This window comes from Urocampus carinirostris, chromosome 4, assembly GCF_059441175.1.
Source record: "Urocampus carinirostris isolate Australia breed hairy pipefish chromosome 4, RoL_Ucar_1.0, whole genome shotgun sequence".
Taxonomy (NCBI): domain Eukaryota; kingdom Metazoa; phylum Chordata; class Actinopteri; order Syngnathiformes; family Syngnathidae; genus Urocampus; species Urocampus carinirostris.
Genome location: NC_142352.1, coordinates 2072765 through 2100243, shown reverse-complemented (window position 1 = coordinate 2100243; position 27479 = coordinate 2072765). Strand labels below are relative to the sequence as shown.

At 41.3% G+C, this 27479-nt stretch overlaps 1 protein-coding gene across 4 annotated transcripts in view; it reads left to right on the top strand.

Moving 5' to 3' along the window:
- The window catches only part of dpy19l3 (dpy-19 like C-mannosyltransferase 3), a 57145-nt gene extending 32947 nt beyond the window's left edge, over nucleotides 1-24198 (top strand). For all 4 annotated transcript variants that reach the window (XM_088333459.1, XM_088333460.1, XM_088333457.1 and 1 more), the window contains exons 14-19: nucleotides 7867-7978; nucleotides 11996-12052; nucleotides 14559-14641; nucleotides 18174-18306; nucleotides 20023-20181; nucleotides 23956-24198. In XM_088333459.1, the coding sequence (XP_088189585.1) occupies nucleotides 7867-7978; nucleotides 11996-12052; nucleotides 14559-14641; nucleotides 18174-18306; nucleotides 20023-20181; nucleotides 23956-24129 (718 nt within the window). In that variant the 3' untranslated portion in view covers nucleotides 24130-24198. The remainder of the gene's footprint in view (nucleotides 1-7866; nucleotides 7979-11995; nucleotides 12053-14558; nucleotides 14642-18173; nucleotides 18307-20022; nucleotides 20182-23955) is intronic.
- Nucleotides 24199-27479: the final 3281 nt, after the last annotated feature.

The following is a 27479-nucleotide window of genomic DNA, read 5'->3' as shown; positions in this document are numbered from 1 at the left end:
GTTTACAAATACAGACTAATGAAACATGTTTCTTTATGGCGTACTTTAGCTAGCTTGCTATTCAGTCATCTTTTTCGGACAATTGCAGGGTTTGTTTTGGCCCTCTAGCCAATCCGAGGCTCCGAATAACTTTAGCCAATAGCGATCGATTCAAATGATGATTGACACATTGGTTAGCCAATGAAACGCCGGTAAATAAATCCCAGCATACACCGCGGACGACTTGGCGTTCGGGTTAAAATCTACTCTGCAAGTTAGTTGGAAGACTTTGCAACTTAATGTTGATCCATAAATAAGGCGCACTGTATTATAAGGCGCATGGTCAGCTTTTGAAAAAAATTAAGACTTTTAGGTGCGCCTTATAGTGCGGAAAAATTACGGTAATATTGAGTCGCAACAGGCCGCGTAACTACAATAAGCAGCCACAGATTCTATTTTTCCTGTAAAAGTAGTGTGCGGTGTATTCTGGGATATATATATATATATATATATATATATATATATATATATATAAATACCGGCATTTCATTTCCTAACCAATGTGTCAATCATCATTTGAATTGGTCACTATTGGCTAAAGGAAGAAAGTCCTTTTTAGCATTTACAGGCTCTTATAGGCAAAAGCAGGGTAAAACAAAATCTACAATTGGCTAAAAATAAAAATGGGAATTACAAGTTGGATTGGTCTAGAGCACAGGTGTCAAACAGGCGGCCCGCGGGCCAGATCAGGCCCGCTAAGGGATTGAATCCGACCCGCGAGACAACACTCAGAGAAGCGCAAGAGAAAAACAAGCTGCAGGTTGAAATGTCATCTTCATCGCACTCGATAAATGTAACTTGTATTTAATCGTATAAAATCCTTTATAGTCAAATGTATAAAATCCTTCAAAAGGTAAGACGCTAACACACAGGAATATAAGGCTTTTATTCTTACCTGAATTTGTTTTGCATGCGAATGCGTCCATTTGGGGATGACGGCAATACAACTTTTGCAATTGTGTATTTTATTTTAGCCATGTTTTTAGACATTGTGAAAGAGTTGTAAATGTTTGACTTGTCTTTACGCGTCTCTATCACTTTTGTGCACACTCGCCCGAAATAATGGTAGATAAAAATGAATCACAGTAACATTTCACTTATTTAGTTTAGGTTTAATTCGAATACGCGCCATACACCGTGTATTTTTCTTCTCAGAATTTTATCGGGTAACCAACGTATCATCGTTCGAATCGGTCACTACAGGCTAAATTTGAAGCTAAAAGAGGCGATTTGTGTTTTAGCAATACAGGTCGGTATTGGCTAATGTGGACTGCAAAAAAAAGCCTCTGATTTTCTAAGAGTGGTGTCAATCAATAGGTCAGAGACTAACGGCCATATTGGCAATAATTCAACAAATGTGGGGTGAAACTTACGGATTCACACTAGTTTCCTCCTCAGAGTGGCCGGGCCCTCCCTTAGAGATGAGAAATCATCTGGGAGGGACTCTGTGTACAAAGCACAGGTGTCAAAGAGGCGGCCCGCGGGCCAGATCAGGCCCGCTAAGGGATTGAATCTGACACTCAGAGAAGCGCAAGAGAAAAACAAGCTGCAGGTTGAAATAGGTCAACTTGATGTTGCCAAAACCAGGTGCCTCAAACAAAGACACTCTACTTGTATTAATTTATCTCTCTCTCGCTCTCTCTCTCTCTCTCTCTCTCTCTCTTTTCCACCCCTTTTCTCCCACTCTGTCTCTTTTCACTCTCTGTGTCTCTCTTTTTATTTAATTCTTCCGCTCCCTTTATTTTCCCCCTCTCTCACGACTTTTGATCTTTTGTTTCTCACGCTCTCTCCCTCTCTTTTTCTTTTTTTGTCCCACCCTCTCTCCTTTTCCCTCCCTCTTTCTCTTATTTCTTTATCTCTCTTTTTCTTTCTCTTTAATCTACTGGTCCGGCCCCCAGCAGCATGTTTGTTCTATCGCTTCTGAGTTCAAATGAGTTTGACACCCCTGGTCTAGAGAAAATCATTTTATTAGTCTGTTTATCTGTAAATAAGAATTATGAGGCGAAACAGACAGCTAGCAACAAGCAACGTCTGGTGATGCAGGGATGCTTTTTGGATGTTTTTTTTTTAATGTGTCTGCATTGCTGCGTGTTTTGGAGTACGCTAATATTTAATACGGATGGATTCACTACATGGTTAGCAGGTGTGTGGCACAGTTCTGAAGTCATGGGATTAAAAACGTACTGTGTGGAGTTTGCACGTTCTCCCCGTGCTTGTATTTCAGAGACTGGTGATACTATTTGCTTCTGAACAGTCCAACGTTAATAAGGTTTGACTGACCGATAGGACTGTTTAGTTGACATTCCTACTGTAGTGCCTTATAGTCCAGTGCGCCTTATGTATGGAAAAAAATTAAAAAAAGGTTGTTTTTTCTTTGGGTGGTGCACCTTGTAATCCGGTGCGCCTTATAGTGCAGAAAATACACTCTCTCTCTCTCTCTCCTCCCCTCTCTCTCTCTCTCAATCTCTCTCTCTCTCAATCTCTCTCTCTCTTCTTTTCGCTCTATCGCTCTTGCTCTCTTTCTCTCTCTTTTGCTCTCTCGCTCTCTTTTTCTCTCTCTCGCTCTCTCCTTTTCTCGCTCTATCTCTCTCGCTCTCGCTCTCTTTCTCTCTCTTTTGCTCTCTCGCTCTCTCTCTCTGACTTGCTGTCTTTCTCTCTCTCTCTCTCCCCCTTTCTCTCTCTTTCTCTCTTTCGCTCTCTCTCATTCATGCTCTCTATTTCTCTATTTCTCTTACTTCCTGTCTCTTTCTCTCTCTCTTTCTCTCTCTCTTTCACTCTCTTTCTCTCCTTTGCTCTCGCTCTGTTTCTCTCTCTTTCTTCCTCTCTTTCTCTTTCTCTTTCAATTTTTCTCTTTCACTCTCTCTTTCTCTCTCTCTTTCTCTGTCTCTCTCTCTTTCTCTCTTTCACCCTCTCTTTCTTTTTCACCCTCTCTCACTCTCTCTCCCTCTTTCACTCATTCTACCTCTTTCACTCTCTCTCTCTTTTTTTTTTATGTATGAGCAAATAGTAACTTTTCTATTTATTAACACATTAATATAGATAGTACACACACATACACGTATTTTGATTTGGTACTATATGTAAAAGGTGAAGTATTGCTATTGTTGATGACAAAAATGTTACGAAAAGAATTTGCTTATAGAAAAAGGATGGCTTGTCGTCGCCACGGCAACGCTATTGCGATCTCACAATGACCGGGATGTACGCCTTCCTTCTCTATACAAGCGAGGATTGCGCAATACCTGGCTGAAAGGCGTCCAGACAAAGAAGAAAAGTTCATCGTTCAAGACTTCTCGCCTTTCGCTTACTCTCTCCATCTTTCTCCTTCTCTTTCTTACTCTCTTTCTCTACGTCTTTCTTTTTCTTTCTCTTTTTCTTTCTTTATTTCTGTCTCTATTTTGTTTTCTTTTTCTCTCTGTCTCACACTCTTTCTTTCTCTCTCCCTCTCCTGTACCCTATGTTTCTCTCTCTCCCTGTATCTATCTTTCTCTCGCATTTTATCTCTTTCTTCTTTTCTTTCTTTCCCTTCTTTCTTTCTTACCTTCTTTCTGTCTCTTTGGTTGTCTTTGTCTCTTTCTCCCATTATATCTCTTCTTTTACTCTATTTATCTTTTTCTTTGGATCTGTCCATCTCTCTTGTTCTCTTTCTCTCTTTTTTTTCTTTTTCCCTTTTTCCTTCTTTCTTACCTTCTTTCTGTCGCTTTCTTTTTCTCTGTATCTCTTTCTGTCTCTTCAGTTCTCTTTGTCTCTCTCTCTCATTCTGTCATATCTCTTTCTCTTTTTTTTCTCCATTTGTCTCTTTCTTTGTATCTGGCCGTCTCTCTTGTTCTTTCTCTCTCGCTCTTTGTCTCTTTCTTTTTCTTTCTCTTTTTCTGTTTTTCTTTATTTCTTTCCTTCTTTCTGTCGCTTTCTTTTTCTCTGTATCTCTTTCTGTCTCTTCAGTTCTATTTGTCTTTCTCTCTCATTCTGTCATATCTCCTTCTCTTTTTTTTCTCCATTTGTCTCTTTCTTTGTATCTGGCCGTCTCTCTTGTTCTTTCTCTCTCTCTCTTTGTCTCTTTCTTTTTCTTTCTCATCTTTCTTACCTTCTTTCTGTCGCTTTCTTTTTCTCTGTATCTCTTTCTGTCTCTTCAGTTCTCTTTGTCTCTCTCTCATTCTGTCATATCTTTCTTTTTTTTTTCTCCATTTGTCTCTTTCTTTGTATCTGTCTGTCTCTCTTGTTCTTTCTCTCTCTCTAAGTCTCTTTCTTTTTCTTTCTCTTTTTCTGTTTTTCTTTATTTCTTTCCTTCTTTCTGTCGCTTTCTTTTTCTCTGTATCTCTTTCTGTCTCTTCGGTTCTTTGTCTCTCTCTCTCTCTCATTATGTGAACTGTGCAACAAGGGGTGAAAAAACTTTGGACCGCGTTTACAGCAACATCAAAAACGCATACAAAGCTTCCCCCCTCCCCCACCTAGTAAATTCGGATCACATATGCCTATCCCTTACCCCCTCATACACCCCCATCCGAAGGAAAACAAAACCTGTAACGAGGACAATACAAACGTGGCCTGAGGGAGCCCTCTCCAAGCTGCAGGACTGTTTTGATCAAACTTGCTGGGAGGTATTTGAACACCATGACCTCCAGAAATTCACTGACACTGTTTTATCCTACATCCGTTACTGCACGGATGAAGTCACAGTATATAAAAAAGTCAAAAACTACCCAAATCAAAAACCCTGGATGACCAGCGAGGTGCGCACCCTCCTCAAACACCGCAACACCGCCTTCAGGTCTGGAGACAAGGCTCTTTACGGGGTGGCCAGGGCTGACCTGAAGAGAGGCATCAAGGAAGCAAAATCAGCCTACACAAGGAGGATCGAGCACCTCTTCGCTGGAAATGACCCGAGGAGGATGTGGCAGGGCCTCCAACACATCACCAACTTCAGAGGCCACAACCTGGCAACTGTTGAGGCTGAGGCTTCACTAGCTGAGGACCTTAATCAGTTCTTCGCTCGCTTTGAAGCTGGTAGGCCACATACAGCAACATCACACCCATCAACAACCAGCAGCAACTCCCTCACATTTCAGGAGCACGAAGTCAGGCGTGCGCTGAATACCATAAACCCCAGGAAGGCAACTGGCCCGGATGGAGTACCAGGGAGGGTACTCAGGGACTGTTCCAATCCGCTGGCTGGGGTCTTCACCACCATCTTCAACCGGTCCCTGTCACAGGCGACCGTCCCACCTTGCCTCAAAACCTCCACCATCATTCCCGTCCCCAAAAAGTCAGCAGTGGAAAGCCTCAACGACTACAGGCCTGTAGCTCTCACGCCTGTGGTCATGAAGTGCTTCGAGAGGTTAGTGTCCCGGCACATCAAAAACTCCCTGCCACTCACACTGGACCCCCACCAGTTTGCCTACAGGGCAAACCGCTCCACTGACGACGCCATAAACACAGCACTTCACACCGTGCTGAAACACCTGGACCACCGGGGGAGCTACGTCAGAATGCTCTTCCTGGACTTCAGCTCAGCCTTCAACACCATTATCCCGGAGATCCTGGTGGAGAAACTTGCACACCTAGGACTCTCTCCCTCCATCTGCCACTGGATAATGGACTTCCTCTCCAACCGCCCACAGTCGGTGAAACTCGGTACCCACGTCTCTCCCACCCTAACACTGAACACTGGCTCCCCCCAAGGTTGTGCACTGAGCCCCCTGCTTTTCACCCTCTACAGCTCCGACTGCTCACCGACCCACCCCACAAACACTATTATTAAGTTTGCTGACGACACCACCTTGATCGGCCTCATCTCTGAAGGGGACGAGGCGGCATACAGGGATGAGGTTGAGTCACTTTCAACGTGGTGTTCGGAAAACCACCTCATATTGAACACCACAAAAACAAAAGAACTGATTCTGGATTTCAGAAGGAATGGCAGGAATCCAGCACCACTCATCATAAAAGGGGACTGTGTAGAGAGAGTCCACTCGTTCAAATTCCTGGGCGTGCACATCTCCGACGACCTCTCCTGGTCTGCAAACACCAGAGCGGTGGTAGGGAAGGCCCAGCAGCGACTGCACTTCCTGAGATTGCTCAGGAAAAATAACCTAAAACAGCAGCTGCAGGTGTCCTTCTACAAAGCCACAGTGGAGAGCATCCTAACATACTGCATCACGGTGTGGTATGCTGGGTGCACAGCAGCAGACAGGAAAAAGCTCCAGAGGATCATCAAAACAGCCCAGAGAATCGTCGGCTGCTCTCTGCCCAGTCTGGAGGACATTGCCTGCTCTCGCTACCTCAGCAGAGCAGAAAACATCGTCAAGGACTTTTCTCACCCCGGCCACCATCTCTTCGACCTGCTGCCTTCCGGCAAGCGCTACAGGTCACACAAAGCAAAAACGAACAGACTCAGAGACAGTTTCTTCCCCACAGCCATTACCACCCTAAACAGACACCGCACAAACAACTGAAAACTGTTGCAAAAAAAAATACCTCACACGTATGTAAAATGGTACTCACGTACATGCTGTCTGCACTATGTTTGTTCACTGCTCAACAGACACCGCACAAAAACTGAAAACTCGTGCCAACACTACCTCATACGAAAATAATGTCACTCAAGTCTTGTTCTTGCACATGTCGACTGCACTACGTTTAATGCTCAAATTGCACAATGTCTGACCATTTCCTTTTTTTGCACTATGATGTCTATGCTTGCACCAATGTATATGCAGACTATTTTTGCACCATGATGACTTTGCACCAAATGCAATATTGCACAACCCTTACGATACAACGTTATCACGACAACCCTGTATGTAACATCCCACATGCTGACATTGTTGTGTAAATACCATGTAAATTATAACTATAGCCTTATCCCCCTTGTCTTATAACATTATCTTCTCTGTTCCTTTATCTTCTTGCTCATACCCTCACTATGTGTAAAACTGGAGTGTCATGCCCAATTTCGTTGCCACAATATGTTAGCCCATTTGTAACAATGACAATAAAGGTATATTCTATTCTATTCTATTCTATTCTATGTCATATCTCTTTCTCTTTTTTTCTCTCCATTTGTCTCTTTCTTTGTATCCGTCTGTCTCTCTTGTTATTTTTCTCTTTCTCTCTCTCTTTTTTCTCTTTCTTTTTCTTTCTGTTTTTCTTTCTTTCCTTCTTTCTGTTGCTTGCTAAGAGAGAGAGAGAGACAGCGAGAAAACGAGAGAGAGAGAGAGAGAGAGAGAGAGAGAGAGTGAGAAAACGAGAGAGAGAGAGATAAATAAATAAATACAAGTACAGTGTCTGTGTTCGAGGCACCTGGCTTTGGCAACATCAAGTGGACATATTTCAACCTGCAGCTTGTTTTTCTCTTGCGCGTCGTCTCGCGGGCCGAATTCAATCCCTTAGCGGGCCTGATCTGGCCCGCGGGCCGCCCGTTTGACAACTGTGGCCTCGACTTACCATTAGAAAAATGTGTAAAATACAATGTTTAGTTTTTCAGGGTGAGATCAAATTTGACAAGGTACCAGGTAAGGCTTCAAGCGATTTTCCAGCTAAGCGAATCCTACGGGAACGGAATCGGAACGTCGGCTTCAAAGACGAGACTGGAATTGAATGTAAATTTTTGTGCGGGAGATTTTATTGTGAAAAAAGTTTTTCGGACACCTCACGGTCAATTTTATGAAGCGGCAAGCGGGCCTGCACACAAATTGGATTTCTTTTGCTTCCCGAAAAGTGCTGATCAAGAACCGGCAGCGGGCCAAAAGTGCAAGCGCAACACTTTTATTTTATTTTCTTGCTGCTGCGCTCGAAAAGCTTTTTCTGTTGTTTTTTTTTTGCGCTCAGGATGAAGTACATTTGGACGGGTCACATGTGCGCCGTGGCGGCGTACGGCGTCTGCGCAAAGGACACGTGGGCGGTGCTTGTGCACGTGCTGCCCTGGAACACCAAGACGCTGGTGAGTCCTTGTTTTTTTTTTAAGCATCTGGGGGGGGTCGCACACTTTTGCAACACTGAAGGAGGGATGCAAATTTTATATTTATATTGATATTTTTTTTGCAACTGTTATGTCGCATATATTTATTTTAAATTATTGTTTCAATCTAGTTTTTGCAGGGAGATCATGGAATTATATTTGTTGATTTATTGATCAACCATACCATCTTTCTTATATTCTATGTATTCCCACTCAAAACTGATTTATATATATAGATTTTTTGTCTCTTTTCAGCGTGGGGTTTGTGGATCGTTTTATTTATTTTAGATAGATAGAGATAGGTAGATAGAACTAGATAGAGCTAGTTGGATAGAGCTAGATGGATAGAGCTAGATGGATAGAGCTAGATGGATAGATAGAGCTAGATGGATAGATAGAGCTAGATAGATGGATAGAGCGAGATAGGTGGATAGAGCTAGATAGGTGGATAGAGCTAGATAGATGGACAGAGATAGATAGATGGACAGAGTTAGATAGATAGATAGATAGAGCTAGATAGATAGAGCTAGATAGATGGATAGAGCGAAATAGATGGATAGAGCTAGATAGATGGACAGAGCTAGATAGATGGACAGAGCTAGATAGAAAGATTAACAGATAGATAGAGCTGGATAAAGCTAGATAGATAGATAGATAGAGCGAAATAGATGGACAGAGCTAGATAGATATAGATAGATAGATAGATAGAGCTGGATGGATAGATAATAGAGATAGATAGAGATAGATAGATAGAGCTAGATAGATAGATGGATAGACTTTATTCCTCCCCGTAGGGAAATTCCCACTTCCATCAGTATCCTTGTGTTGAAAAATAAAATAATAAAAGAAAAGAAATAGAATACAAAAATACCCAATATAACGTGTTAATATAGAGTATTTAAATAGTGCTATGGAAAATACACACTGTCATAAAAATAGGGTAATGTGCAAATGTGGGGGTGGGGTTTCGTGTGGGCTTTGACTCCCCCGGGTGGCGTTAAAGAGCCTCGTGGCATGAGGAAGAAATGATCTCCTCAGTCTGTCTGTGGGAATATAATCAATCACGTTAGATATATATAAATATATGGATGAGTCTGTACATAAATGCCTTCGATAAGCAGGTCGTTTCCTTGCATGGCTACTCCGCTATCGTGTGTGTGTGAATGGGTAAAGTGTAAAGTGCATTGTAAAGCTTTTAGGGAGGTCTTCAGTGCGGTATTCATTATTATTTATTGATCTACCCTGGTTGTATCCTTGATTTATTGAGAGGAAAGGAATGATTTTCGAGTTTTTTTCTAGTCCCAGAGCTGAATGCATACCTGTCAAGCTGTAGGTTTTTAGGATAGAATAGAATAGAATTAACTTTTATTGTCATTCTTTGTAACAATGCACACAGAACAAAATGTCGATACACCTGACCCGTACAGTTACACTGTAGCGAGCCGATCTATCTGTTTATTTCTATCTATCTATCTATCTCTCCCTATCTGTATCTATCTATCTCTATCTATCTCTATCTTTCTATGCCTCTCTCTCTATCTCCCTATCTATATATCTATCTATCCGTCTCTATCTATCTCCATAGCTATCTCTATGGCTATCTCTATCTCTATCTCGATCTGTCTATGTTTATTTCTATCTATCTCAATCTCAATCCATCTATCTCTATCTATCTGTCATTATCTATCTCTATACCCGTCTCTATCTATCTATATCTATCTATCTCCGATCTATCTATCTGTCTCTATATATCTCTATATCCATCTCTTTATCTATCTATCCCTCTATCTATATCGATATATCCCTCTATCTATATCTATCTATCTACGTTTCTGTTTTTTTCTATCTATCCACCTCTCTATCTCTCCCTATCCGTATCTATCTATCTCTATCTCTATCTTTCTATGCCTCTCTATCTCCCTATCTATATATCTATCTATCCGTCTCTATCTATCTCCATAGCTATCTCTATGGCTATCTCTATCTCGATCTGTCTATGTTTATTTCTATCTATCTATCTATCTCAATCTCAATCCATCTATCTCTATCTATCTGTCATTATCTATCTCTATACCTGTCTCTATCTATCTATATCTATCTATCTCCGATCTATCTATCTGTCTCTATATATCTCTATATCCATCTCTTTATCTATCTATCCCTCTATCTATATCTATCTATCTACGTTTCTGTTTTTTTCTATCTATCCACCTCTCTATCTCTATCTATCTCTATCTATCCATGTTTCTTTTGCCGTACAAAGTACGTTTATGACGCATTTTAAGACGTGTACGACGTAGAAGAAAATCTGTACGGAAAAACGCAAATTTGTCAATGACGGATACCGTCCGGTACACACCGACGATTACGAAACGGCAAATCAATCGAGTCAAACGAGTTGGCCGCGGTAGCCTCTATCTCGGTATCGTCTTATTTTGTTGCAAACGATGCCAGCGGTTCGCTGCTACTGTGCGCATGTGTCTGCCACCTGGGGATTTCCCATCATGCATCATTCAACATCAGATTTCATGTGGTAGAGGTGTAGTGAAAGGAAGTCCGTCTCTTTTTAGAGAAGCGGGTTTTTTCGGCTCAACTCGTGAAAGAGAGGCGGCTCTCCAACGGCTCACTTGCTTTGATTCTATTACAAATGATGTTTTATAAAGACGTTAAGAAAAAAAGGAAGTGTAAAAGGAGAAAATGAAAAAAGACAGGTTTGTGGTGAACCCTTGAATCAGTATATTACCAACAATCATTTCATGCAGAAAATAAGAAAACGTATTATTCTACTTAATTCTATTTTGATGTATTTTTTCCTGCTACAGCAGGGGTGTCAAACTCATTTTAACTCGGGGGCCACACGATAGAACAAACATTCTGTCGGGGGCCGGACGAGAAGATTAAAGAGAAAGAAAAGAGAGAAAAGGAAAAAATGAAGTTAGAGCAAAAGAAGTTAAAAAGACACAGAGAGAGAAAGAGACAAAGAGCAACAAAGGAAGAGAAAAAGAGAGACACAGAGAGTCAAAGAGACAGAGATAGAGAGTGGGAGAAAAGGGGTGAGAGAGAGAGAGAGAGAGAGAGAGAGAGAGAGAGAGAGAGAGAGAGAGAGAGAGAGAGAGAGAGAGAGAGAGAGAGAGAGAGAGAGAGAGAGAGAGAGAGAGAGAGAGAGATTGGGAGAGAGAGAGAGATTGGAGAGAGAGAGAGAGAGAGAGAGAGAGAGAGAGAGATTGGGAGAGAGAGAGAGAGAGAGAGAGATTGGGAGAAAAGGGGTAAAAAAGAAAGAGAGAGAGAAATCCAAGTACAGTGTCTTTGTTCGAGGCACCTGGCTTTGGCCACATTAAGTTGACATATTTCAACCTGCAGCTTGTTTTTCTCTTGCGCTTCTCTGAGTGTTGTCTCGCGAGGCCGGATTCAATCCCTTAGCGAGCCTGATTTGGCCCGCGGGCCGCCTGTTTGACACCTGTGTTCTACAGTGAGCGTCCAAGCGACTTTTTGAACCTTTTTTCTAATAAAGCTCATTCATGTCGAGCAACTCAGTGTCTCACAACAAAATGTTCATTAACAATATATATATGATATTGTAGTGGGTTTGACATAATTCACCCACGGAACCATTGTTTAGTTAGCGAGTTCCTAGGGGGACTCTTAATTCGGCCGGCTCGAGCCACTCTCGTGTTTGTTTTGTTATTGCAAGTTGAATTGTCATTAAAGCAGCTTTCGTTGGCACCTTTGTTTGACACCCCGCCTCTGCTCGCTACAATATAACGAAAGACATGTACAATATAACATGTTAAACGACATAGATAAACACATTTAAAATGGAAAAAAAATATGGTGTAAGATGATTTAGTATTTTGTAAGGGCGTGGAGCGCGACAGGTATGCGTCGCAAGCCACCATTCGTCATGCCGAGTGTTGCTTATCCGGTGGCCGCTAGGGGGCAGTGTGGCTCCTTCACTCGCCCTCAAGTGACTGCAGTTGAGTTTTTTGTGTTTATTCGAAGGTGCGATGGAGCCGCTACGCCGCCCCCGTGGCTCTTTTAGCCTTCCTCTATTACAAGGTAAGATCTTTGGCCATTGCGTATTTTGGTCTTCCTCTTTTGGTTTTAGATTTTAAATGTATGCAAAAACAAGCCAGCTATTAAAAAATACAAATAAAGGACGAACTGCAGCCAAAATTGAAATCACGAGTGGCAACCGGGCCCCTCTCCCACTCGTGTGGATTCTCATTTATGTTGTTTTTTCCACTCTATCTGCACACACATCCCTACCGGCATGAATAAAGTATCTATCCATCTATTTATCTATATCTCAATCTATCTCTCTATAGCCCTCTCCATGCCTCTCTCTCTATCTCCCTATCTATATATCTATCTATCCGTCTCTAGCTATCTCTATCTATCTCTATCTCGATCTGTCTATGTTTATTTCTATCTATCTCAATCTATCTATCTGTCATTATCTATCTCTATACCTGTCTCTATCTATCTATATCTATCTCCGATCTATCTATCTGTCTCTATCTCTATATCCATCTCTAGATCTATTTATCCCTCTATATCTATCTATCCCTCTATCTACGTTTCTGTTTTTTTCTATCTATCCACCTCTCAATCTCTATCTATCTCTATATCTTTCTCACTATCAATGTTTATTTCTATCTATCACTATCTATCTATCTCTCTATAGCTATCTCTATCTATATCTATCTATCTATCTCTATCTATGTCTCTATAGCTATCTCTATCTAGCTATCTATCTCTATAGCTATCTCTATCTATGTATCTCTATAGGTATCTCTATCCATCTATCTATGTTTATTTCTATCTCTCCATCTAATTTTATATATATCTGTATATCTATCTATCTGTTTTTTTCTATCCATCTATCTATCACTATCCATCCCTATCTCTATATATCTATCTATCTCTATCTATCTATGTTTTTTTCCTATCCATCTATCTATCCCTATCTCTATCTCTATATATCTATCTATCTATCTCTATCTATGTTTTTTTTTCTATCCATCTATCTATCTATCTCTATCTATCCCTATCCCTAACTCTATATCTATCTATCTATCTCTATCTGTTTATTTCTATCCATCTATATCTATCCCTATCTCTATCCATCTATCTCTGTTTATTTCTATCTATAGCTATCCCTATCTCTATCCATCTATCTCTATCTATCTCTATCTATTATCTATGTTTATTTCTATCTATATATATCTATCTCTCTATCGCTCTATCTCTCTACCTACATACAAGGTAGACTTGCCAAGTCATCCAAGTCCAATTCAGCATGGAGCCAGTCATTCGCGGATTATCTCTGGGCAACAAAGTCCCTTCAACCCTTTCAGATAAAAGAAAGCCAGGGGAGTATGGCAACAAAATCCGGGCAGCCTGTAAAGCCCAAAACAAACATATCCGGTAAGCTGCGAGTTGCACGACCGAAAAAAAAAAAAGGGAAATCGTGTATTTTCATTAAAACATATTTAATGATTCGCCTTTCTATTAAATTTTCATGAGTTGAGATGCATTTGTTTTGCGCTTTATAATATAAGAAATTATGATTATTATTATTATTTTTAGTTTCTCAATGTTTTTATTCACCCCTTGTAATTTTCAGATTAAAATGTGAATTCAAACTGCGTAAAACGTCTACTCCGAAAAACACAATAATGCCGACGGATGAATAAAAATCCGCCTAAAAGCATCTCTGCATTGTTTGACGATCCTTGTTGTAATCAGTTTGTTTGGCTCCATTATTCCTTTTTAAAAATAAACAGACCTATCTCTGACCATTTGATTGACAGTGCTCTTGGCCAATTGCAAGCTTTTTTTCAAATGTCCTTAGCCTATGACAACCTACGAGGGTCTTTATTAAAAAATAAAAGTGGCGATCTGCTTCAGCTTAAAAAATTTTTAACTGATAGTGACCGATTGAAATGTGGACTGACACGTTGGTTAGCCCAGTGTTTTCCAACCTGTTTTGAGCCAGGGCAAGTTTTTTTTACATTGGAAAAATTTCGCAGAACACCACTAACCAAAAATGTTATAAAATGACACTGAAACGAATGTTTAATGACAATATAATTTAAAATACCCCCAGTTTTTACAGCACAGACACTTAATATTTGCAGAAAATGATTCATAAATGTTTCATAAAATGTTAAATTCTAAAAAGTGACATTGGATAATTTCTCACGGCACACCTGACAATCTCTCACGACCCACTAGTGTGCCGCGGCACAGTGGTTGAAAATCACTGGGTTAGCCAATGAAATTCCCGACATAATTGACAAGCTGTATTGAAATCAAAGCTGAAAAAAAAACCTGCCGGGATCCATTTTTACGCACGACTATCAAACCCCAAATGTGCACATTGATTGACTTGGGAAGAAGATGTGAAACATTTACAACTCTTTAACAACGTCTAAAAACCGACCAACGTAAAATACGCATTTGCAATAGGTTTTAGGGATAAAATGTCATTTTTTTCTGTGTAGCTGCAATGACTTGTACCTTGTATTTGTATATTTTCCCCGCACGGTCCGGTTTGCAGTTCTGGCCCAAGATGCTGGAGGAGCTGTCCGACTTGAGGGAGTTTTACGATCCCGACACGGTGGAGCTCATGACCTGGATCAGGTGCGCGCATCCGCTCTCAGACACACACTTTGGCTCTCTTTGACATCAAAGAGCGTCTTAGGAGTTCCTTGCTTTGTTTGATGTCCTTGATTAGCGCCTTAGCATGAATAACAAAATCCAAGGCGTTGGGGGGGGGGGGGCGTCTCCTGGGTCTCCTCGCCCTCGGAAGTTCCGAGAGCTGCTGTTTCGGTTAGCGACTGACCCGAAAGGCTGCCCAGTTGGCGGCCATTGGATGCGCGGGGATTTAAAGCGACAGTCCCAACCCCGAGATACCACAGGAACGCCTTTCCGGGGATTGGGATCGCAAAGTCAAATTGTCGTACATCGGGGTGTTAGGATCCCGTGTTAGTTAGCTAATGCTATTCCGTCCGGATAAAAATATTCCAATAACAAAATAGTGTGAACCAGGGGTCTCAAGCTTGAGGCCGCCGCCTCGATATAAAAGTGAAAGAGACAGTGTGTGTTCCCACTAGATGGCGCTGTGTTCTTCCATGCCCTGAAAAACGAGTGCTGAAAGCTCCACGGAAAAAGACAAAATATAAAGATTTAAAGTGACCTTATTGCTTTTGAGAAGATGAGGAATAAGAAGAAAATAAATAAAAAAGCAAAATAAAGGACAGAAAAAGAATGGAGAAAAATGAAAAAAGGGAAACTAAGAGAAAAACAAAACGGCAAAAAAAAAGAAAATAGCAAAAAGAAGGAAAAAAATGTTAAACTATAAAAAAGGAAATAAAGAGAAAAAAAAAAGAAAAAAAAAGGAAAATTAAAATAAAGAAATGAAAAATGACCAAAAAGTAAGAGAAAAATAGAAGAAGAAAAATTAAAAGAGAAAAATGACTAAAGACAAAAAGTGAAACTGAAAAGAAGGAAAACAATGGGAAAAAAAATAAAAGGAAAACTGCATTTTTTTTCTCTTGAATTCCTTTTTTTCTATCCATTTTCTTTTTTTCCCCCTACTTTCCTCTGTTGCTTTCTTCCCCCCCACCATTAAAGATAGATAGGAACAGTTCAAAATAGCACAAAGTATATCCTAGCAGCAAGATAGCGACTTTATTTTAGTCATCCAAAAACGTTGTTTTGATTTCTTCCTGGAAAAATTGGAAAATTGGCCCGGGAAGTGCTTGAAAGTGTTACACCGCTTTCATTACACGGATTTTTGCGGCTAGCGCTACGACGCTAACGCATTAGCGCGTGACACGGGTTCCCTCGCCTCAGTCGCTAATCCCATTAGGGTGCCGGGATTATACGAGCCGGGCGGAATTACTCGGGAGCGCCAAACTAAGCCGGCCCGCCGCACTAATTACACCGCCGATGAAAGCGTTCCGCCGGCCAATCGGGTTGTCGGGCCGCCGGGCGGGCGGGGTCAAGGAGTTCCGTGCCGGCAAATCCGGCGACCTCGAGCCGAGACGGCTAACAAAGAACGCCATCAAAGACGGACGCGTTCCTGTTGGTGGTTTTCTACGTTTTTTTTTTCCAGGCTTTGAATTTATTGCGCAATGGAACTCGTTGGGACTGACAAGGCGAGTGTTCAAAAGGCGGGGGGACAACATTTGACGTTTGAGGAAATATAGGATGTTTCATTTTAATAGTGCCAGTTTTATCCAAATGATCGATTTTCTGGACCGCTTATCCTCAGTAGGGTCACGGGGGTGCTGGAGCCCATCCCAGCCATCTTCGGGCAGTGGCTAGGGGACAATTTGGTTAAACCAATCAACCTAACATGCATGTTTTTGGAATTCGGGAGGAAACCGGAGTGCCCGGAGGAAACCCACGTTAGCACAGGGAGAACATGCAAACTCACAAGAAGGCTGGTAGCTGGATTCGATCTCATGTCCTCAGAACTGTGCCGCACACGCGCTAACCACTGCCCCACCGTGCTGCCCTATCCAAATAAATATACTTTCAAATATATTAGCATTAGCAGCTAACAATGCTGAAAAATGAATTTGCATAAGTGGCAAAAGTGATGCTAACAGGAAAACTGAAGCATTGCTTTTTTTGCGCAAGCTAGTCGCTAATTTGATTTTTTCATTTTAGGAAATGAAGCTTATTTTGGACAGGCTTTTATTTGAATGCTGCCATTTTATCCAAAATGATCACGATTCAATAAAAATGCAACGCTACTAGCATTAGCAGCTAACCAAAGCGTCCTTAATGCTAGCAATACCTTTAGTAATTCTAAAAGGTCTAAAAAACTGGCATTAGCTGCGAAATTCATTTGCATAAGCGGCAAAAGTGATGCTAACAGGAAAACTGAAACATTGACTTTTTTGCGCAAGCTAGTCGCTAAAAGGAACACATTTTGTCATTTTAAAAAATAAAGCTTGTTTTTGGAAATACTTTTATTTGATTGCTATTATCATTAGCAGCTAACCACAACGTCCTTAATGCTAGCAGTATCTTTAGTAGTTAAGGTCTTAAAAAAACTGGCATTAGCTGCGAAATTCATTTGCATAAGCGGCAGAAGTGATGCTAGCAGGGAAGTTAAAACTGGCCAGCTATTAGCATTAGCAGCTAACCACAGCATCCTTAATGCTAGCAGTACCTTTAGTAGTTAAGGTCTAAAAAACTGGCATTAGCTGCGAAGTTAATTTGCGTAAGCGGCAAAAGTGATGCTAACGGGAAAACTTAAGCATTGATTTTTTGCGCAAGCTAGTCGCTAAAAGGAAAGACATTTTGTCATTTTAGGAAATTAAGCTTGTTTTGGACAGGCTTTTATTTGAAAGCTATTAGCATGAACTGCTAAAGTGATCCTGGTCGCTAAATTGAAGCTAGCCCACAAAACAATGCTATTTGCTAACGTAGATAGCCGTCTCATGTCACACTCTGACCGTTTTTTTTTTTTTTGTCGTTGTCGGTGCTAATGTAAAGACGCTAGCATTAGCGGTTAACTTCCATGTCGCAATTAGCATGAATACAATGTCTGACACTCACGTGAAATGCTAATGCGATGCTAGAGACTCGTTCGATGCTAGCCACGAAAACAATGCTATTTGCCCATAGCTCGTCCGCGATGCTAGCATTAGCATTGGTTAGTAGTTCTGGTCTAATGTCCTGTTTTTTTGTCCTTTGTCGAGTTCTCTACGGAGAAAAGGGCGATTGTGATTTCCTTTCCTCTTACGTTGTTTTTTGGGCAGCAACAAGACTAGCTACGGAAACAATGCTATTTGCTAACGTAGATAGCCGTCTCATGTCACATTCCGACCGTTTTTTGTCGTTTTTGCATGTTTAGACATTGGGTGTTAGTGTAAAGACGCTAGCATTAGCTGTTAGCTTCCATGTCCAAATTAGCATGAATACAAGGTGTGACACTCGCGTGAAATGCTAATGCGAAGCTGGAGTCTCGCGCGATGCTAGCCACGAAAACAATGCTATTTGCCAATAGCTCGTCCGCAATGCTAGCATTAGCATTGGTTAGTAGTTCTGGTCTGATGTCCTGTTTATGTCCTGTTTTTTGTCCTTTGTCGAGTTCTTCTCTACAGAGAAAAGGGCGATTGTGATTTCCTATCCTCTTCTGTTGTTTTTTGGGCAGCAACAAGACTCCGAAACACGCGGTTATGGCGGGAAGCATGCAGCTGCTGGCCGGCATCAAGCTGTGTACGGGGAGGATCATCACCAACCACCCGCACTATGAAGACAAGGACCTGCGAGAAAGAACCAAACAGGTGCCGAGCGGCTGGAAAGAGCTATTGGGTGGGGTTGGGCGGACCTGGCGTAAGAGGCGAAATTTAGCACTGAGCATGCTCTTTGCTTTATCTCTCTTCATCCAATTTTCGAGATACGAGCTCAAACCGGGAACAAATAATCTCGTATGTCAAGGTATCGTTGTATAAGGGCCAGGGCAATGACTTTGATTGATTGATTTTTAATCCAGTTTTTTTTAAAAATGAATCTGCCAATCAGAATGCCACCGCTAGATTTTAAACCAGCCTTCACTGCATCCAGCCAATCCCCACGGAATTTCTCCTTTCCCTTACTTTAGTCGCTACTCCTGATAGCATAGCATTATCGTTTCTTCTTTATTAAGCTGATGTATCTCTAACCAAACGAGAACAGAAGCGTCACAAAAATAAAAGACTTCCGGTCGGACGGATAACTTGGTTTCGGTTCCCATCGATCCTACGCGCGTTGAGATGTTGAACCTTCTAGAACGCCATGCATTGTGTGTGATACAAAAGGGGGCGGGCTGTCGTCTGCCTCGCGTTTTGATTGGCTGATACCAAGCACCATTAATTAGTGCTAATTGTCTCATCTCATCTCATTAGCTGCACCGCTTATCCTCAGTAAGGTCGCGGGGGTGCTGGAGCCCATCCCAGCAATCATCGGGCAGTGGGCAGGGGACACCCTGAACGGGTTGCCAGCCAATCGCAGGGCACACGGGGACAGACAACTCGCTCGCCCATTCACACCTAGGGACAATTTGTACCGGCCAATCCACCTGAAATTCATGTCTTTGGAATGTGGGAGGAAACCGGAGTGCCCGGAGGAAACCCACGCAAGCATGGGGAGAACATACAAACTCCGCACAGTAAGTCCGGTAGCTGGATTTGAACCCACACAGGAGGTTCCCAAGACCTTAGACCTTAGAACTGTGCCGCACATGGGCTAACCACTGCGCCGCCGTGCTAATTGTGTTGTGGTTTATTGGAGTCGAGCTTGACATAAGGAGAACACATTAGTTTAAAACGGTAAATTCCAGGCTTGTTTCTCCTGAGTTAAAAATGTCAGCGTTTTTTATTAATCGTCTTGCCAAGTAATAACATTGGCTTGGTGTGGAGCAAGCGGTCAAGTCAGGAATTTGGATGTGTCAGGCCGACCCCAACGAGTTTCTTGGAAATTGTGTAACTTTGGAAAATCCAAAGAGGAGGAAAACATTCTGGGGGGAAAACATTGTGTCTGGTAGCGTGCATTTTGAGATAAACACGTGCCTCATCGCGAGGGGGACACGCTAAGTAACATGAGATGTTGTCTGAGGATATAAAAAGCTGATTGTCTTTTAGACGAATGAGAACTCTGTTTTGGACAAAGATAAATAAACGGCTCTCCCTCTCCCGTGAAGATCTCCCTTCATCTTGTTTTTATGTTTTGGGGCGAGGCAATAAGGTCTGCTCCGAAAATTGGTACTCATGCTGGTGACAATTCGAAAACGCCACAAAAGCCATCGGACGAATTTATGATCCAACAAATGACAAACGATAGAGTCGGAGACGCCTTCAGAATAAAAGCGCAGCCTTTAAAAATAAAATGACATTTTATATGCGCTCTTGAGAAAGAAAACAACAAGCTGGCTTTAAGGAATGCAACCAAATAAACGTGTGTATATTATATAAGACTATGAAGACAATTGTTTCCATTTTTTGGTGACTAATTGTGATTTCCAGGTGTACCAGGTGTACGCCCGTCGCTCTCCTCAGGAGGTCCACGCCATTTTACGGGGTTTCGGCGCCGACTACGTGGTTTTGGAGAACTCCATCTGCTACGAGCGAGGACACCGGCGAGGATGTCGGCTCAGGGACTTGCTCGACTTGGACAACGGACACGTCAGTGCTTACCTTTTTGACTTTTTCGGGTATTTTCCGGGCTAGAAGACGAAAAATGCCTAATTGAATAGGGACATATGTATAGGGCTGCAACAACCAATCGATAACGTCGATTACCCCCTTAATCTTCTCGGAACGTTGATAAACGAAAAGGTGTCTGTCCCATGTCACCGAAATACATCACGTATCATTTGGAAGTCTTAATATTCAAGAAATGATGAGTATTTCAAAATGTACTCATCACAGAAACATCACCATCAGTCCAAAAACCTGAAAAGTATAAAACCCGGTATAACTCACCAATGATGTCCGCTGGCCGTAGTCAAATAAGTTGATTGTCCGCAAACGAGGAGCCATTACAACCAGGACCGCCCAGTGAAGCCAACTGTGGAAAACATTTACTCCAAAACACACGATGATGCTGACAAATAAAAAAAAATCTGCCTAAATGCATTTCTGCTTCACTGGACATTCCTTGTAGTATGCAAACAAATTAAAAAAACAAATCTGCCTAAATGCATTTCTGCTTTATTGGACATTCCTTGTAGCAATCTAGTCACATTGCCAAGTCACATTTATTTATATAGCCCTTAATCACAAACATGTCTCAAAGGACTGCACAGGATTACAATTACAAAATTGCACAATTACCTGATCCTAAACCAGCATGCGGCTAGGAACAACTCAAAAACCTCAGCGTGAGGAAAAAAGAGAAACCTTGAGAAATAACCTCACATGTGGTAATCACACTTCCAGGATTGACCAGGGGGAATCACAATTAGCATTACTGTACACAGAATAGTAAAAACTAGGTAAGATGTTGAAAATGTCCGGAAAGTGCATGACAGCAACGACACCCCCAGCCTGTACACTAGTCCAGAAAGTCTATGACGGCCACGACGCAGCTTCCCAACTCTGCCAGCTGGTCCATGCAGGCGTTCACATGCTTCAGGTCAAACGCTGGTCCGCTAAATCAACTCAAATAGTCCTTCTCCTTGGTATCACCACCAGGCAGGCGGTCGGAAAAAGACAGGACAATACAGAATATGAGGTGGGCAGCAATCATAAGCTTTGGAATAGAAGTGTGTCTTAAGCCTCGATTTAAAAACTTCCGTTGAGGTTGCAGATCTTATCTCCGGAGGCAGGGCGTTCCATAACACCGGGGCCCGGATGGAGAACGCTCTCGAGCCCGCAGACTTCTTGGCTCTCTGAGTCACGAGTAGACCGGCATTTTCCGAGCTCAGACTCCGTGCAGGAACATAGGGGGAAATCAAATCAGAGAGATAAGAGGGTGCAAGCCCATGCAAACATTTATATGTTAATAAGAGAACCTTAAAGTCACATCTTAAGTGGACTGGGAGCCAGTGCAAGTTGGCCAATACAGGAGTAATATGCTCAAACTTTTTGGTCTTAGTCAAAAGTCTAGCTGCCGCATTCTGAAGCAGCTGCAAACTTTTAATGCTAGACATCGGGAGACCAGAAAGCAATACGTTACAGTAATCAAGCCGAGAAGTCATAAACGTATGAATTAAAACCTCTGCATCTGATTGGGACAGCATCGAACGAATCTTTGCAATATTACGGAGGTGGTAGAAAGCTATTCTAGTCATATTTTTCACGTGTGACTGAAACGACAGATTAGGATTAAATATAACACCTAGATTTTTGACCGAGTCACTGTCGGTGCTATTACATTTGTCTAGGTTCAGGGTAGTGTTTGAAAACAACTGACGACAGTGAGCTGGACCAATAATCGACATTTTCAGTTTTTTCTGGGTTAAGGCGTAAAAAATGAAGTGACATCCATCTTTGAATCTCAGTAAGGCGCAAGCCTCCAGATTTCTACAACTTAAATGTCCAGTTGTTTCCAGTGGCACATGCAGTTACAATCTCCCCTTTGAGGAAAAACAGACTCGTAAAATGTATTCCCAACTCGGTCGTTAGCCTATATTCCTTTCATTGACACCACTCTCCGCCAATAGCAGGCTATTTTTTCACAGTCCACAGTCTGAATTAGCCTATAAACTCTCTAAATAATAAATCTGAGATTGCCTTTTTTAGCTTCCTATATCTTGAGCCAGTAGTAATTGATTCGAATGATGATTGATACATTGGTTAGCCATTAAAATCCCCAACATAATTTTATACCATTTTCCGGAGGTGTATTCAAAATAAATGTACGCAACACGATTCGTGACTCGTTTTTATGCGCAAGTGTGCACAATCATCAATTGGCATCTGGAAAGAGATGTCAAACATTTACAACTCTTGCATATTGCCTATGTTGTGGATTATTGGCTTGACATAAGGAGAACGCATTAGTTTAAAACGGGAAATTCCCGGCTTGTTTCTCCCGAGTGTAAATGTCAGCGAATGTTATTAATAATCGCCTTGGGCTGCCCAAAAATGACATGCTTCGTTGCCAAGTTCTTCTTGGCGGGGAACATGCGGTCAACAGTTCTTGGAATTTGGGGAAGTCGAAATATGGCGGCGCCCCCGTTCGGCTGCGGCTGCATCGACTCGCAACAGTTTTTTACACGTCGGCCATAAGACCCAGTCTTCGACTCGGTTTTGACGGCGCACAAAGTCGGCTCGAACTGCAGATTAAGATACGATCGCAGTTTTTTTTGCTGGATATGCGATCATCCAGACATCAAGCGCTCGGTGCTACGACCACTCGGGAGTGTTTATTAGCCACGGACTGCTATGTCGACAAGACCCAGCGGCCTACAAAGCAGCGAAGCAGAGCGGCAGGACAGCGGCGTGACCGCCGGACGAGGAAGCGAGGTCGTCGGGACGGGCTAACAGCTAGGCTAAAGGCTAAACCCTGCGAAACGCCTCTCCCATCCATTTTTCTCTCCAACGTTCGCTCTCTGGACAATAAACTGGACCATTTAACAACCGGAAGTGGCATCGAACCGCGAGATGACGAACTGCTGCGCTAAAATTCTGACGAAGACACGGTTAATCTTATCTATCCCGGCTGACGTTCAAAGAAACTGTGCGGGTCAGATGTATCGACATTTCGTTCTGTATACACGTGTACACGAATGACAATAAAGTACATCTGAATCTGAAGAGGACAAAACATTCTGTCTGGTAGCGTGCATTTTGAGGTAAACACGTGCGAGGGCGACAGGCGAAATGTTGTATTAGGATATAAAAAGCCAATTGTCTCTGAAGACGAATGAGATCTCTCTGTTTGGTACGCTGATGAAGATAATAAAACGAGTTCTCCCTCTCACGCCAAGACTCCCTGCATCTTGTTTGACATATTTTGGGGCATATTGCTCGGGCTGCTCCACGATATCTAAAATGTTGGTCAAAGTAAAATACTTCTTTGCGACGGTTTTAGAGTTGTAAACTGGTCGTCTCGAAAGGGCCACTTTTGGAAACATCTAAACCAACCTTTAGAAAAATGTGTAAAATGCAATGTAACGTTTTTCAAATTTGACCTGGGACCAGGTAAGGCTTCTAGCTATTGTCTCAGATGTTTTCCAGCTAAGATGCCCGCGCAACACTCATCTGCAGGCATGTGATTGCAAAAGAACATTCAGAATAAAAGACTATTTCTGTGTGTTCCAACTCGCACTTGCAATGATTATTTTGAAAGAGACCAATCTTGTCCATTATCTCCCAACGATTCAGGAACAGCATTCAATTTGACTTCGGAGATGTATTTTAATGGGATTTTAGGCAAATTCTACAGGAACGTTAAGGGACAAAAACGGGCATTTATCATTCATCGTTTGTGTTTTCTGTTCGTCCAATCAGATCATGGACGGCGAAGGTCCAAACGAGGCGGACCTGGAGGCCGCCGCCCACCCGAGATTTTGCGACGCGGTCAAGACGGACTCGCCGGAATACGTCGCCTTCTTTAAAAGAATCTTTCACAATAAAACGTTTCACGTTTATCGAGTCAGGAAAAGAGCCAAGAAGAACTCGTAGAAGGGAAAAAAATGGACTATTGTACTGGGAGAAAAAGCACAAAAACAGTTTGTTGTTTTTTGTAATTTTGTTTTTTAACGTTTTACATGATTAGAAAATGCGTTGATTGATTTATGTTATTTTTACTTAATTTAGGATAAAAAATAAATAATGTGATTTTTTTTTCAATTGTAATTTTTTATTTTATTAGAAAAAATAGTCGATTTTCGTTTTTTTTTAATTATCAAATAAAATAAATACCAAAATTAAACTAAAACGTTTAGATGAGTGCATTTTTAATTCAGAAAAAATATGTTTTAGTTCTGTTTTGGTGTTATTGAAAACTCAAAATAAATGTGTATTTATTTGTATCGATCTTATTCATTTTTATTTTATAAAAAAAAGTGAATTATAAAATTGATCAAAAAGAAAGGATAAGAAACCGAAAGATTGTTGCGATTGCCCTTTCATTTTTCTTTCTCTTCTCGGTCGTCGCCATGGTTATGCTAACGCTTGAAAACCCGAAGCCGCCACTCCAATCATCGCGGCGCTCGCCGGCGAGCGTGAATCACGAAAGTGCTGAGGAAATTGCGGGGCCCGATTCAAAATGGGCCAAGGAAAAAAAAGAAGCGGGGACGCAAAATGCCAAAACGTCCCGGTTTGACTGACTCTTGATGGACGGGGCGCCGTTTCGCCTGTTTGCTAGCCTAATTGAGACCAGGTGAGACAGTTTGTTCTTTTTTTTTTTCCCTGCGGCAAAACAGAATGTTGCAATGGCCAAAACATTTTATACATTAGAAATGATCAACACAATTGACTTGATTGAAAAAACTAAACAATGGAATGACCAGAAACGTAACAAAAAACACTTCAATGTTTTGAAATATCAAGTAAATCTGTTTACTACAACCCTAGCCTGGCTAACCCTTAATACTTACCTTTTATACTTTTAAAAAAATCGTCTTTATTGAGAGACACAAAAACTATTTGATGACCAGGAAAAAATAAAAAAAAAATAGTCAGAAAAAAAGATCTGCAAGAAAACCCATTGAACACAGACCTTAACCTAACCCCAGCCTGGCTAACACCAATACTTAACACTTACCTGACATACTTTAAAAAAAATTGTCTTTATTGCGGAATCAAAAACTATTTGATGACCAGAAAATAATTTAGAAAAAAAAAGAAAAAAAAGATCTGCAAGAAAACCCATTGAACACAGACCTTAACCTAACCCTAGCCTGGCTAACACCAATGCTTAACACTTACCTGTCATACTTAAAAAAAAAAAAAAAAATCGTCTTTATTGCGGAATCAAAAACTATTTGATGACCAGAAAAGAATTTAGAAAAAAAAACAGAAAAAAAAGATCTGCAAGAAAACCAATTGAACACAGACCTTAACCTAACCCTAGCCTGGCTAACACCAATGCTTAACACTTACCTGTCATACTTTAAAAAAATTGCCTTTATTGAGGAATCAAAAACTATTTGATGACCAGAAAAGATTTAGAAAAAAAAAACAGAAAAAAAAGATCTGTAAGAAAACCCAATTGAACACAGACCTTAACCCTAACCCTAGCCTGGCTAACATAACACCAACCCTTCATCCTTATCTTTTGATACATTGTCCAAATTTAAGAACTTTATTGAAAAAACATAAACAAAAGAATAACATGACCAGAAAATACATGAAAAACGTTTCACACTTTTGAAAACTTTTCGAGAAAACCTCTCGACCACCACCCTTAACCCTATCCTGGCTTAACCCGAACCCTTTTCTACTTCACAAAATCAACAAAATGACATGAACAGAAAATCATAAAAGAAAAATACTTTGCTCGAGAATCTGTCTACAACAAATCTTAATCCTAAACCTAGCCTGGCTATACACCAACCCTAACCCTCACCAAAATTGACTTTATTGAGAAAAGAAACGATGACGTGACCAGAAGAGAAACAAATAAATAAAAACACTTTACAAGAAAACCTTTTGACGAAGAAAACCTATCCTGGCTAACGCCAACCTTTAACACCTGACTTGTGTATATGCAACAAAAGCAAAAACATTTATTTAGAAAAACAACTAAAAACACTTTAAAACTTTGAAAGAGAACTTGACAATAAACCTAGCCTGGCTAAAGCCCCCCTTTAAATGTAAACCCTTCGACACCTCTCCAAAATCAAGACCGTTGGCTTTATTGTGAAGAAAAAGCAATGACATGACCAGTAAAGAAAAAAAAACACTTGAAGATTTCACTACAACTCTTTAATAATAATAATAATAATTTCCTTTGTATCGTCATTCTTTGTAACAATGTACACAGAACGAAATGTCGATACACCTGACCCGTTGTAGCGAGTCGATGCAGTAACCCTAACCCCTTAGCCCTAGCACGTTAATCATTAAACCTAAACCCTTAGCCCTAACTCGTTCATCATTCAACCCTAACCCCTTAGCCCTAACTCGTTCATCATTCAACCCTTTTGCCCTAACTCGTGAATCATTAAACCCTAACCCCTTAGCCCTACCTCGTTAATCATTAAACCCTAACCCCTTAGCCCTAGCACGTTAATCATTAAACCTAACCCCTTAGCCCTAACTTGTTAATCATTCAACCCTAACCTGTTGGCCCTAACCTGTTAATCATTAAACCCTAACCCCTTAATCATTGAACCCTTAGCCCTAACTCGTTAATCATTCAACCCCTTTGCCCTAACTCGTAAATCACTGAACCCTAACCCCTTAGCCCTAACTCGGTAATCATATAACCTTAACCCTAACCCCTTAATCATTCAACCCTAACCCCTTAGCCTTAACTCGTTAATCATTAAACCCTAACCCCTTAGCCCTAGCACGTTAATCATTAAACCTAAACCCTTAGCCCTAACTTGTTAATCATTCAACCCTAACCCCTTAGCCCTAACTCGTTCATCATTAAACTCTAGCCCCTTAGCCCTAACTTGTTAAGCTTTAGACCCTTAGCCCTAACTCGTTAATTATTCAACCCTAACCCCTTAGCCCTAGCACGTTAATCATTCAACCCTAACCTGTTGGCCCTAACCTGTTAATCATTAAACCCTAACCCCTTAATCATTGAACCCTTAGCCCTAACCCCTTAGCCCTAACTCGTTAATCATTCAACCCTAACCCCTTAGCCCTAACTCGGTAATCATATAACCTTAACCCTAACCCCTTAATCATTGAACCCTAACCCCTTAGCCCTAACTCGTTAATCATTCAACCCTTAGCCCTAACTCGTTAATGATTCAACCCTACCCCCTTCTCCCTAAACCGTGTCTACCAAACAAAAAACACACGTTCTGTTTCCATGGAAACGGATTTTATTGAAAAAACAAACCAACGAGAGC